At 43.4% G+C, this 13,821-nt stretch overlaps 1 protein-coding gene across 16 annotated transcripts in view; it reads right to left on the bottom strand.

Moving 5' to 3' along the window:
* zmynd8 (zinc finger, MYND-type containing 8) overlaps window positions 1-13,821 on the bottom strand; it is a 57,865-nt gene that overhangs the window by 26,325 nt on the left and 17,719 nt on the right. For 15 of the 16 annotated variants that reach the window (XM_012971649.3, XM_012971651.3, XM_012971650.3 and 12 more), the window contains 1 exon segment: window positions 7,634-7,693. In XM_012971649.3, coding sequence (XP_012827103.2) covers window positions 7,634-7,693 — 60 coding nt within the window. 16 annotated transcript variants of the gene reach the window in all.

Here is a 13,821-nt window from a genome sequence, read left to right as displayed (position 1 = left end):
TGCCCCTTTAAGGCAAATTGGAGAGGCTTTAAATTGGGTTTCTTGCCTTCCATTTGATCAGCTAGAAGTTAGGCAGCTTTTCATATGGAAATAAGTTGAACTTGATGGATATGTGTTTTTTTGTGAAGTTGGTTCATTTTTTTTTTTGCTGTAAAAGCCTTTACTCGCTCTTCTGGGAAGGTTCCTACTAGATGTAGGAACATTGTTAGAGATTTATGTCCATTCAACCACAAGAGCATTGGTCAGTGATGATAGAGATCAGGACAAGCTCACATTCTGGGTTCAAAATATAAATAGTTACTGGCCTAACAAAGATTCTGTGAACTGAGAAAACTAGCTAGCTTATTAAGATCTAGATTGTAAGCTCTATGGGGCAGGGACCTCCATCCTCTTGTGTCTTTGACTCTTAACTTATTGCAACTTTATCTTGTATTTATTTGTGCTTATTGTAATACTTTGTATTTATCTATTTTAATACCCCTGTTTATATTAATGTATTCTACTGTACAGCGCTGCATACATAAGTAGCGCTTTATAAATAAAGTTATACATACATACAAGTGAAATACAACATTTCAGGGGAGTTCCCCTTCATCAGGCATTGGAACAGACAGGTTCTAATTCTCCAATTCCACAGAGACTAAATTGGGTTGAGGTCAGGGCTCAGTGCAGCCAGGATCACCCACTCGCATCTCAGCAAACCCATTCTGTAAGACCTGGCTTCATGCATGGGGGTATTATTGTGCTGAAACAGGAAAGGGCCTTCCCCAAATTTTTCCACAAAGTAGGAAGCATAGAAATTGTCAAGAATGTCACTATGCGCTGTCTTAAAGGAGAATGCAAGTCAAAATTTAAAAAGCATACTGCCCAATAGTCCTCCTATTTAGTTAAAATGAAACACTTTTGGCTCACCTAATCAAATATTTACTCAGTCACACTTACTTCACATTTTCTAGATCAGGCAGCCATCTCTAAAAAGGTATTCTCCCTTCCTTTCCCTCCTTGCTTCATACTGCACATGTGTTTCACTCCCTCCCCCCCTCCCCTCTGCCAGATCCGCTTCTGATTGGCTGGTGGGCATGTGTAGCTCAGAACAGGAGACAGGATCAAGTTACACACATGCTCAGAGAATAGGAAGGCTGCCGCTGGCAGCCTACAGGAAGGGAAGAGAGATTTCAGTGATGTCACTGTAGTCTTCACACTGCTGTAGGCTGCCAGCACCATATCTCAGAGAAGCAAGCAGGGATCTGGGAATTAAGATATGCAGTAAGTACTTAAAAAGAATGCCTTTAGACTTACTTTTAATTTATATTAACCTTTCATTGTCCTTTAAGGTTTCCTTTCAATGAAACCAAGGGCTCTAGCCTAAAGGTGGCCATACACAGTAAGATCCGCTCGCTTGGCGAGGTCGCCAAGCAAGCAGATGTTATCCAAATATCTCCACCTATGGGTGGGTGATATTGGGCTAATTTGGCCCTTTGGCCCTGGGGCCAAACGATCGAATTAGTAGGGCGGATATAGGTGCTGTCGGTTCAGGGACCACATCTACGAGCCACTGCGGTCCCCGATCCGACAGAAAAATCAAACCTGCCCATTCAAGATGTCAATCGGGCAGGCCCATAGTTTGTGCCCATACACGGGCCGATAAGCTGCAAATTTGGTCTAAAGGACCGATATCGGCAGCTAGAATCGGACAATGTAGGGCCACTGTAACCCATGGAAACAGCCACAGTCAATTATAAGAAATCACACGTCTTCTCTTCTGGTTTGCTTTGACAGTACAGTATGAGGGTACAGCTTATTGTGTGCCCAGAACATTCCTTCTCTGTATATTTGTATTTATACATATGGGAGGGAGTCAGGGAGGTGCCATATTGTTTCCCTTAGACAGTACAGTATGAGGGTACAGCTTATTGTGTGCCCAGAACATTCCTTCTCTGTATATTTGTATTTATACATATGGGAGGGAGGTGCCATATTGTTTCCCTTAGACAGTACAGTATGAGGGTATAGCTTATTGTGTGCCCAGAACATTCCTTCTCTGTATATTTGTATTTATACATATGGGAGGGAGGTGCCATATTGTTTCCCTTAGACAGTACAGTATAAGGGTACAGCCATATTGTGTGCCCAGAACATTCCTTCTCTGTATATTTGTATTTATACATATGGAAGGGAGGTGCCATAGTGTTTCCCTTAGACAGTACAGTATGAGGGTATAGCTTATTGTGTGTCCAGAACATTCCTTCTCTGAATATATGTATTTATACATATGGGAGGGAGGTGCCACATTGTTCACACTACAGTATGAGAGTATAGCTTATTCTGTATATTTAAATGTATCCATCAGTGTGAGCTGCCATATAGTTTGCCGCTAGTAATTCTCTAAACCTTATCCTGGCTATTTATGACCACTGAGTCAGTTCATTGACTTAACCACTGAAACATTCCTCCAAAACCAGCTTGCCGACATGATTGCTATACAGCTCATCTAGCAGGAATGTTCTTCCTTTGGGGCAGCCATTGTGTTGCAATGCAGCTCAGCACTGCCACATGCCTATCAGTGAGGGTGAAAAAGGCTTAGTTAGTATGGGCTACACTCTGTGTGTAAGGGTGAATGCTCAGTGTCCTAGAGCCCCCTTTCTAGCCTTAGGCACACAGATGTACAAGTGTTGATGGCTGGGTGTGGAGCTGACTTTGCAGCAGAGCAGCACGGGATTATGTCTGACTCAGCTAATGCTCAGGGTGTGGGGTCAGCACAGGAGCTGCTTTGCCTCATACAGTATTAGGGAACTGATCTTTCAGGCTGCACACAAAGCATTTGTCTTTTGTTATAAAGGAACTACACTGACTGAATATACAGTTTAAGCAGAACCCCCATTTTACCTTTTTCACGCGACCAGAAAAAAATGGTGTAAAATCTGAGAAAATGTAAAACTGGAGAAATGCATTACACATTATGTGTTGGAGGGATTCCCCCCAAAAAAAACCAGAGTAAATATTAAAATCAGGGGATGTAAAATTGAGGTTTCACTGTACGTGCCAATCCATTTATGGTCTCCTGCTCCATTCTGCAATCAGAGGTGGAGATAAAATGCAATAGGAAAATGTGCAGCTTATATGAATTAATTTCGCCAGTATTAGGCAACACTTATGAGAAAATGGCTAATACACGTTCCTTCTCTCTATATTTCTATTTGTGATTTGGAGCTGCCATATAGCTTCCCCAGTAGAGAAAACAACCTGCCTGTAATGAGCCTAATGCTGGCCATACACAGGCTGATATTAGCGTCTAACCCAGCTGAGCAGGTTAGTAAACCCCATTAAATGAAAAGCACATTGGGCCATTGTTGACATTCTCACCTAATGGGTCTCGTCTGACCCTTATTATAATTCAATCAAATTGTTGGATCGGCTCACTTTGTACGAAGGTGTGGGTTAGTGATGCGCAGGTCCGTTCGAAACCTGAGGGAACCACAGGTCGGGTAAGTTTGAGCTGAAAGTCACACTGGACGTGGGCAAGGTCAGATTGAGATCTTCCTTATGCCCCTCTTAGCCCATGACTTTACTGTGCCCAGCTTCTGCCACTGGCAGCCTCTATTTATAGGTGCATGTCTTCCTGCTCTGCCTCCTTCATGTAGTCAGAGATGGGGAGGGCACAGGTCTATACATAGAGGTGGATTGTCAGGTCAGGTTGAGAGTGTGCGGCTATGGGACAGATAATGAGCTAAAGCAGATATAATGGTGTATTACAAGCTTAAGGTTTAAGCCACACCTTTATCCACAGGCCAAGAATCTGCCCCTATGCTCCGATCAGCTTTTGGATGTGCCTGCAACTGTGTCGGCAGTGCTGACTGGTGCATAGGGGCAGATTCTCTACCTGCGAGAATCAGCACTCTGCAGCCTTAAGCTGGCCATACACGCACCGATAATATCGTACAAAACCTCGTTTCGTGCGATATACGGTGCGTTTATGGCAATTCGGCGAGTCGACCGATATCGCAGGAACCTGCTGATATCAGTCGACTTGCCGATCGGGCCAGTTAAAAGATTTTGATCGGGCGCCATAGAAGGCGCCTGACCAAAATCTGCCGTCAGCGCTGAATCGGCAGAAGGAGGTAGAAATCCCTTTGTTTCTACCTCCTTATCTGCCTGTTTCAGCCCTAAAGGTTAGTGGCGGATCTGACGATCATCAGATCGCCACGTGTGTGGCCACCTTTATCCAGGAGTATACAGGACTGCAACGTTTGGGGATATCTGTAAATAAAAATGCGTCTCGTTTTCTGCCAAAGGACAAATAACACCTCTGCTCTCTGTTTACAGTTATAAACTGTTAAGCAAACAGCATTATCACCTGTAGGCTCTTCCATTCCCACCTACAGAAATACACAAAAATATATAAGATGCTTTGATTACACCTTACAACTCTGGATCTATTCCAACACTCCCAAGATGACCTTCCCCATATTACAAACAGGGGCACGTGCTTTGTTGCCCCAACTTAATCTTCTCCACCACAGGAAATAACATGTCAGAAAATACCTCTGAATTGGTGTCAGTGTGAATTGTCAATGGAAAAAGATTTGAATTGTCAATTATGTCGTCAATGAATTTGACCAATCAAATTTCAGCACACAACTAAAATGATCCAGGCCCTGACTGGCAACTTCTACATTCTGGCAAATGCCAGAGAGGCTGCAGTAAGATATCATAGATGGTCACTATTTATAGGGCCTCTGGGAGGTTGTTTGGGTCAGTGTAATTGAACCGCCAGGGGCTATTCTGAATCTTGGTCTGCACCTGGTGACTAGTGGCATATATACCATATATTGAGAGTATATTAGTGGCACGTGCCATGCTTTTTGTGCACATTACATGTTGCTCTTTATCCTATTGTTCTCATGGATATTATCTTTCTAAGCACAGTTTTACACTGACTAGTCCTGACAAAAAGGAGATTTGTATGATGATACAGTTGCAGTCTACTGCATATTCTCCCCATGAGGCAAGCCGGTTTCTTTTCTGCCCGTTGCCAAGCAACAACTGAACGTAGCCTGTGTGTAACAACGAACATACGGCAGCCATCACTCCCCCCACCCTGTACAAGTTCAAAGCACTTATATAGAAGGAGAAAAGCAGTGGAATATTTTAGTTCATTAGATTTTAGTACAATTAGGTTGCACGTGTACATGTTTAAATAGCATTCATCTTATGGATCAGACCAAATCTTTAACAGCAAGGGGTGGTTTGATTCATAAACATTGGATAAAACAGTGTCTAGTAGAAGGAGTAAGACTGTAACCCTGCATTAAGGAAAGGCTGTGATGGGTTACATTACATTGCATTAAAGGAGTCTGTAACTGCAAATACATATGTATTGGTTATTGCCTTGCGATATTAAAGGAACAGTAACACTAAAAAATGAAAGAGCTTTAAAGTAATAAAAATATAATGCACTGTTGCCCTGCACTGGTAAAACTGGAGTGTTTGCTACAGTAACACTACTATAATTTATATAATAAGCTGCTGTGTAGCCCCGGGGGCAGCCATTCAAGCTGGAAAAAAGGAGAAAAGGCACAGGTTACATAGCAGATAACAGATAAGCTCTGTAGAATACAATAGTGTTTTATCTGTTATCTGCTATGTGCCTGTGCCTTTTCTCCTTTGAATGGCTGCCTCCATGGCTACATAGCAGCTTATTTATATAAATTATAGTAGACTTTCTAAAGTAAACACACAACTTTTACCAGTGCAGGGCAGCAGCACATTATATTTTAGTTACTTTTATACACTTTCATTTTTTGGTGTTACTGTTCCTTTAACCCATCCCTAGGGGCTGGGCAGGATAATTCACAGCGACATGTAGACAAAATGCTGCTTCTGGGCCAAGGTGACGCCATTTAGTGCAATAAGATATGTATGTACTATCGCTGCGTGTGCCATCCCACCGGCGACTTACATTTTCGCCGGTGGGATGGCAGGTGAAGGTACTCGGGGAGATTAGTCGCCCGCGAACGGGGAGTTTTGTCGCGGGCGACTGATCTCCCCATGTGCCAGAGCCCTAAGGCGGCTTAGAGCTACAGAGCATAGTAGATACATATCTTATTGCACTAAATGGCGTCACCTTGGCCCAGAAGCAGCATTTTGTCTATATGTCGCTGTGAGTGGGATGGCAGGTGAAGGCAACTCGGGGAGATTAGTCGCCCGCGAACAGGGAGTTTTGTCGCGGGCGACTAATCTCCCCGTGTGCCAGAGCCCTTAGTGTAGAGTTCAGAGTATTTCCTGCACTGCCACAGTCCCTTCCCAGAGGCTATTATCCCCCCACTGCTACTATAGGCACCATCTCTCCCTACTATACCTGCTATCCCACAGCTACAGTCCCTTCCCAGAGGCTATTATCCCCCCACTGCTACTATAGGCACCATCTCTCCCTACTATACCTGCTATCCCACAGCCCCAGTCCCTTCCCAGAGGCTATTATCCCCCCACTGCTACTATAGGCACCATCTCTCCCTACTATACCTGCTATCCCACAGCCCCAGTCCCTTCCCAGAGGCTATTATCCCACTGCTACTAAAGGCACCATCTCTCCCTACTATACCTGCTATCCCACAGCCCCAGTCCCTTCCCAGAGGCTATTATCCCACTGCTACTATAGGCACCATCTCTCCCTACTATACCTGCTATCCCACAGCCACAGTCCCTTCCCAGAGGTTATTATCCCCCCACTGTTACTATAGGCACCATCTCTCCCTACTTTACCTGCTATCCCACAGCCCCAGTCCCTTCCCAGAGGCTATTATCCCCCCACTGCTACTATAGGCACCATCTCTCCCTACTTTACCTGCTATCCCACAGCCACAGTCCCTTCCCAGAGGCTATTATCCCCACCCTGCTACTATAGGCACCATCTCTCCCTACTATACCTGCTATCCCACAGCCACAGTCCCTTCCCAGAGGCTATTATCCCCCCACTGCTACTATAGGCACCATCTCTCCCTACTATACCTGCTATCCCACAGTCCCTTCCCAGAGGCTATTATCCCCACCCTGCTACTATAGGCACCCTCTCTCCCTACTATAACTGCTATCCCACAGCCACAGTCCCTTCCCAGAGGCTATTATCCACCCACTGCTACTATAGGCACCATCTCTCCCTACTATAACTGCTATCCCACAGCCACAGTTCCTTCCCAGAGGATATTATGCCACTGCTACTATAGGCACCATCTCTCCCTACTATACCTGCTGTTCCCCAGCCATAGTCCCTTCCCAGAAGATATTTTCTCTATTGCTACATGCTATGCTATGTTATTCCCCACCACTACCTATACATATAATGGGAAGATATGATGTGCATATTATACTTTCCACACCTATAAACTCTGCTATGCTGGTGCCTGTTATGCACACAGTACAGGCCTATATAAACACTTTAGAAAATAAGCCTCTTAAAATGATGAGAATAAAGAGTCCTTAAAAGTAGCTTTGCCTCTGGCATCTCACTGCATTAGATTAATACCAGCAAGTCAATACTGCTCATCTAAAATCCATAGCTAAGAATCTGCAAAACAATTACAGAGACTGCACTCGACTCATTAACTGCATGAAGAGGTGTTGATTTATTACTTACTTGATTGCTGACTGTCTCCATGATCTTGCGGTAGGCCTTCTGGAAATGCCACAGCTGGACCTAGAATTAAAATAATATATACATGTATCAATCTGTATCAATCAAGACACATAAGTAACAATTGTTCATGCCGGGAACAATACTACACTACACCCCTGAGTTAGACTATCTATAACTCTTCAAAGCAGTAATTATGTTGCAAAGTGTTGCCAAACTACAACACCCAGTGTGCTGCAAGTTGTACTTTACCAATGTCTTATGAGTATCAGATTGTGTACATTTTTGCAATACTGAACACTTAATACACAAAGTCAACCACTTTTAACCATGTTGGCTAATATCTATCAGACTAATTTTAAAATAGATTCTACTCAGAATAATCTTTGAACTAAACATATTCCCAGCAGACATGTTGGTAAATCCATTCTGGAGATGATCATAATGGTGCATGAATATAGCCTAGTATGCAGATTAGTCAATGAGTGGCCTGTTGAGCTGTCTGTGCGCATAAAGATGTTTTCTGAGTTTTGCCTGCTGTGATTTTTGCATGACAAAAACAACACCAATTACAGGTCCTTGTAAAAATCTGTGTTTTGAGGGTGCACATTATACCCATAGTCAGAGATTAGGGACAGCTTTGGATGGTTTGATTCTGTATTCTAGCACAGAAAAAATGTAATGGTTAAAAACTGCAGAATGCACACTATGCCATGGGCCATACAGATTTCCGGATGCTAAGAACAGGCCATTCTATAACATATTAAAAAAGTTAAGCTAAAGGTGAACCACTCCTTTAATCACTGTATGATGTTTATGAAACTGAGAGACCAAGGGAAATATATCACTGGAAGGCCACTTAATTCTTCATTCTTCCTATCCCTTAAAACTTCCAGATATATTGAAATCACCTTGATTACGTGTTCAAAAAAGTGACTGCAGGGCAAATGTAGGTTCCCTCTGTGCTAAAGGGGCACCAAGAAAAAGCTACATTTTGCAATTTAAGTGTACCCTGGACCCACTGTGATTTCTGCCTTGGGTTTTAGGGTGAGCACAATAAAGCAAAAATCTAAATTTTGCAACAAAATAAAAAAAAAAGTCACCACACACACACAAGCTGCAGTTACTTCACAAACACTGCCTCACACCCAAATCATAACCACCAGCTCAGAAAGCACAGGCATCATCATCCTGCCTATATCCCTTGCAATAAAATCACTTGAGGCCGAGCAGATTCCCGTATACCAAGAACAGAAATGATGAATACTGCTAAACAGAAAACTGAATTCTACCAGGAAACATTCTCAGTTCCGAAGTGAATTCCCACAGCACGAGAGACAAAATGGCTTCCCAGCAACACACAGGATGACAGTCTCCAGACAGGAACTGGTACTATAAAGGTTATTCACATATCCGAGGCTAGCAGTATCAATGACAACAACCTACACTGACCCCAGCCTCTTCATTCTCCTGCAAGCACAGACATTAAACAATGCACCATTCCCTCCCCCCCACCAGGCAATACATTTCTCTCCCTCCCCCACCCACCTTGTTTACAATGCAACCCCCAGGCATTTCTAGGTACCTGATAACTGTGTGTGGGGGAGGGAAAATATTGTCAGATATTTGTATCTTAGGCACAAAAAAAACAGAATCTGATGTAGCTAGAATTTGAACACAGTCCACTGCTCGGTAAATGCTTGAAAGTCACCAGCACCTAAAACCCAAGATACCCAAAAGGTATACCTAGACATACCTGCCACACACCTAGAGGCCACACACGGGGCTACTTCGGTGTTAAACAACCAAACATCCCCTGGGCTGAGTAGCTGACATTGTCCAAGGTGGACATCCACATAAACAGCCATATAAGATTACAGCCAAAACTAGCCTGTTTGGGAGGAAGGAAAGGGAGTCGCAGCCTTTGCCAAGATATGTCATCGTCAGATACCCACAGTAAGAAGGAAAATTAGTAGATCATATACACAGGATTGTGACTGGATGGTTTATAACACCCATCTGTAGAAACTGCCCCTGATGTGGGCATATTTGCACAGATCCTTGGAATCTATTAAACTGACAGTTCAGAAAAAACCCAAACAACCCAATTGACCATTACAAATATGCTCAGAAATTAAAGCTGCCATCACACTATTCAGATCCCCACTTAAAACCTGGAGCTGGGCCATAACTAGCCAATCCCAGACAAAATGGCCACTAATCCTATTATTTATCAAATAATTGATATTATCTCTACAGGCAAAACCAGAGCAGCAGACTAAAACACAAGTTAGTTTGGGAAGAGTCAGGGGTTCATTCAGGGATTCCTAACCCCACTGGTTTGCCCAGGTCCAGTCATGACCAATAATACGTTTGCTCTTTAAGAGGTGACCAGTCAATTCTACTTGCTGATTAGTTGATATAGGTAATTAGACCTGTAGCAAACATTGCTTCTTAAACTGCACTTTTCCAGTATATGTATGCAAAACAGATTATTGTCCCCAGGATTTTGACAGTGAGACCCAGTATCTTGTATCCTGCAGGGCTATTGAACATTTAATTAAACCAGTGACTTAACGGTTAGCATTGCAGCACCAAGGTCCCAGGATCCATTTATTTGTTTCTATGTTCTGCCCAAGTTCTGCATGGGTCTCCTCTGGGTTCTCCATTTCAGCAGCAGGGCGCTTCACTCAATTACAATAAGGGCACAGTCTGCAGGCAGTTTGTATGTTCTCCCCAAGCTTACATGGGCAATCCAATTTTCTTATGCAGGTAATTTGCTCCTCATAAACAACCGACCACTGTGCATAAATGCCATAGGGGGATTGTAAGCTCCACTGGAGCAGTGACTCACATAAATCATGTATAATCTGTGGAATATGTTGGTTTTATAAAAATAAAGGACAATAAAAAGAATGATGACTACTTATGGTAATAATATATAATAACTACTGTAGACTCCCCAAGACAGAGGCTTAGATGAAGAGAATGTGAACAGTTCCAATGGCTGCTATTAGCTTAGAAGAGGCAAAGGTTATGTACAGAACAGCAGAATAAAATAATATATACGCACAAATGAGCAAATCCATTCTAAAGTATAAAAGGAAGGCAATGAAGACATGCAGCAGCAGCAGATACCCACACAGGGAAGGTGGGCTGCGACAGGCCTCACATGTAACAATGAAAGGAGGGAAGGACAAAGAATGCATTGTTAATGGAGTCTCTGGGGGCCAGCCACAGAGCTTGTTCCCTTGTCCTGGAAAAAGCAGGGTTACTATGGCAATGTGTACGTCATGGTGCTGTGAAACCAAGAGGTGTGCCAGAGAGGACACTGACAGCGGGAAGGGGGGGTGAAGGCTATGAGAATATTCAGCTGTAACAGAAAAGGCTGGGGAGCAGCCCCACATTAAGGGGTCACACATGGCTATTTTATCATTTGTATAGAACGTTCTAACATGATGGGCCCAGCATTCTACTGTGCCACATTACAAAGTAGATAATGCAACATGGCATGAAAGGTGCCACTTAGGTCCAGCAGTAGTGTCTTCCAGTTTCTACAGAATCAGCCTGCATTTAAATAAGTGTAGCAGCCAATAGCAGCCCAGTACCATGGTGGCAGTAAAGCTATCCATACACAGGCTGATAAAAGCCAGAGACTAAGCCCCTCTATGCTGAGTCACCAGGCACATGTATAGGGTCATCCCGATGGGCTGCATGACTAATAAGGGGCCTAAATTCAGAACACAGAAGCAGTCCCATAGGCCCATACTATGATGAACAACCCTGTGGGTAGGTGGCCAAAGTTAACAGAACTTGCCAAAGGAGCAGATCTTGAAGTGTATGGCTAACTTAACCTGGTTTTTATACAACAAATAGATGACTCCATACCATCTGAAGATACCTAGACAGTTTTATAGCCAGGCAGGCCCAATGAGCTATGTCTATCTACTTTCAGCAACAACTGACTTAACCCTGTAACTGCTGAGTGCCAGCAGCAATCCATATCCCTTGAAGGTCTACTGAGACCTACAGGGTTAAGTGAGTTGTTCTAAAAGCAAGCTACAGTAAGCCAAAGGTGATTTATACATCCTGCCTAGCTTGGTTTAGGAAGTGTTCCGGTGCCCCGGGCACTACTGACTCATTAGGCTCACTAGGATTTACTAAGCTTTTTTCATAAACTATGCACAGGCAATTCTGTTATAGGCTGCTAAGGAAAAAATATAAAAGAAATAAAATTGTAATATTTGAAATCTGGGTTGTGATATGTAGGTATGTCCTATAGCCGTTTCTGTCCAGCGTCAAGGCTGGTCCTCATTTTTTGTGCTTGCTACCTGTTCAAATGGGACCAATCCATTCTTTAAGCACAAAGCTAGGTTTATCACCTAACTGGTTTTGAACTGGACAGCTCAATTTTACTTGGGGCTGTTTGGTTTAACTCTGTGTATCTCTACACCAGAGGTCCTCAACCTTTTTTTACCCATGAGCCACACGCAGAAGTAAAAGGGTTAGTGAGCTACACAAGCATGCAAAGTTCTTTGGGGATGCCAGATAAGGACTGTGATTGGCTATTTGGTAGCCCCATGGGGACTGCTGGCCTGCAGGAGGTTCTGCTTTGAGTAAAACTGTGTCTCTATGCTTCCAAACTTGTCTCCAAGCCAGAAATGTAAAAATGGCACCTACTTTGAGGTCACTGGGAACAACATCAAAGGGGATGGTGAGCAACATGTTGCTCAGGAGCCACTGGTTGGGGATCACTGCTCTACACAAACCAATGCCAGGCCTGTCAATAGAGCTATGGGGTGTGCGCATAAAGCTGGCAATATACACACCGACATTATCGTACTAAAAGATATTCGGTGCATGTATGGTGAATTGATGAGGTGACCTATATCCCAAAAGCCTTGGATATCGGTTGTCTCATCTATTGGGTGAGACAAAAGATTTGATCGGACACCACTGAAAGCGCCCCGAGCAAAGGCTGAGTTAAGGACTGAATAGTCAGATAGACAATATAATTTCTATTGTTTCTACCTCCATATCTGACGATTCAGCCCTGAAGGTTAGTGGAGAGTACGAACAATCTTTCATGTGACCAATGGTCTCTCTGTACAGGGTATGAGCAAACTTAGGGGCTGTTCCTGCTGAATTGTGCTTAGTACAGGGGAATCCCTATGTGCCATAGTTTTATGGTATCTCTCTGTACAAGCTACAAGCAAACTTAGGGGGCTGTTCCTGCTGAATTGTGCTTAGTACAGGGGAATCCCTATGTGCCATAGTTTTATGGTATCTCTCTGTACAAGCTACAAGCAAACTTAGGGGGCTGTCCCTGCTGAATTGTGCTTAGTACATGGGAATAGCTATTCTGGCATAGTTTATGATTTCTCTCTGTATGTCATAGGTGCCCAATGTATACCACCAAACTACACTAAATTACCCTGGACAGGATTTGATCACATTAATTAAAAGTTTCTGCAGCTATTCCTGAATCATTTTATTTTTGCTGCTCTCTCAGGTGAGGTCACAAATTATGTAATCCCCATACATCCTTGAGCACTAAGCCTGCTCATTTCTTATAGGGATTAGAATTGTAGAGGATGGCTGCAGAAGTTGACTGAGAAACCTGCAGCCAGATAGCCTGAGACAATAGCCCCTTAGGCAAAAGTGAAATTGCAGTCTTAGCCAGCAGAAGCTATGGATAATAAAGTATGAGTGCTATCAGGTATGGATTGGGATTTAGAACAGGCCATGGCAATTCAAATATACAGAGGCCAAAACAGGTCTGGACAGGGAGTTAAAATAGGCTCTGGCATGTCATGAACAAAGGCCCACACAGCCCCTACCAGCCCAATAAATACTGTCTATGGCATCTTACAGCAGCCCCTCTGCCATATGCTAGAACCCACAGATCCAGGCCTGAGGGCTATAATTATATGTTCACCAAATACAAACTGAATACAGTGAAAAAGGTACAGTAGCAAGTATAAGAGACAGGAAATTAACAAAAAAATGTTTCCCATAAACAACTTTGTGGCCAGAAACCCAAGCGGTGCATACTAACATCTGTTTCCTCACGCTGACATTCATCAGCCCCAACAACTGCTCCCAGCACCAGGTATAGCACGGTAGTTATATAAAGAAATTAGGAGGTGTACTCTTAGGGTTACAATGCTATTCATGTGGTATTGCACGCA

This window comes from Xenopus tropicalis, chromosome 10 (genome assembly GCF_000004195.4).
Source record: "Xenopus tropicalis strain Nigerian chromosome 10, UCB_Xtro_10.0, whole genome shotgun sequence".
NCBI lineage: Eukaryota > Metazoa > Chordata > Amphibia > Anura > Pipidae > Xenopus > Xenopus tropicalis.
The sequence above is the reverse complement of the archived record's forward strand: the minus strand, read 5'-3'. Positions and strand labels throughout refer to the sequence as shown.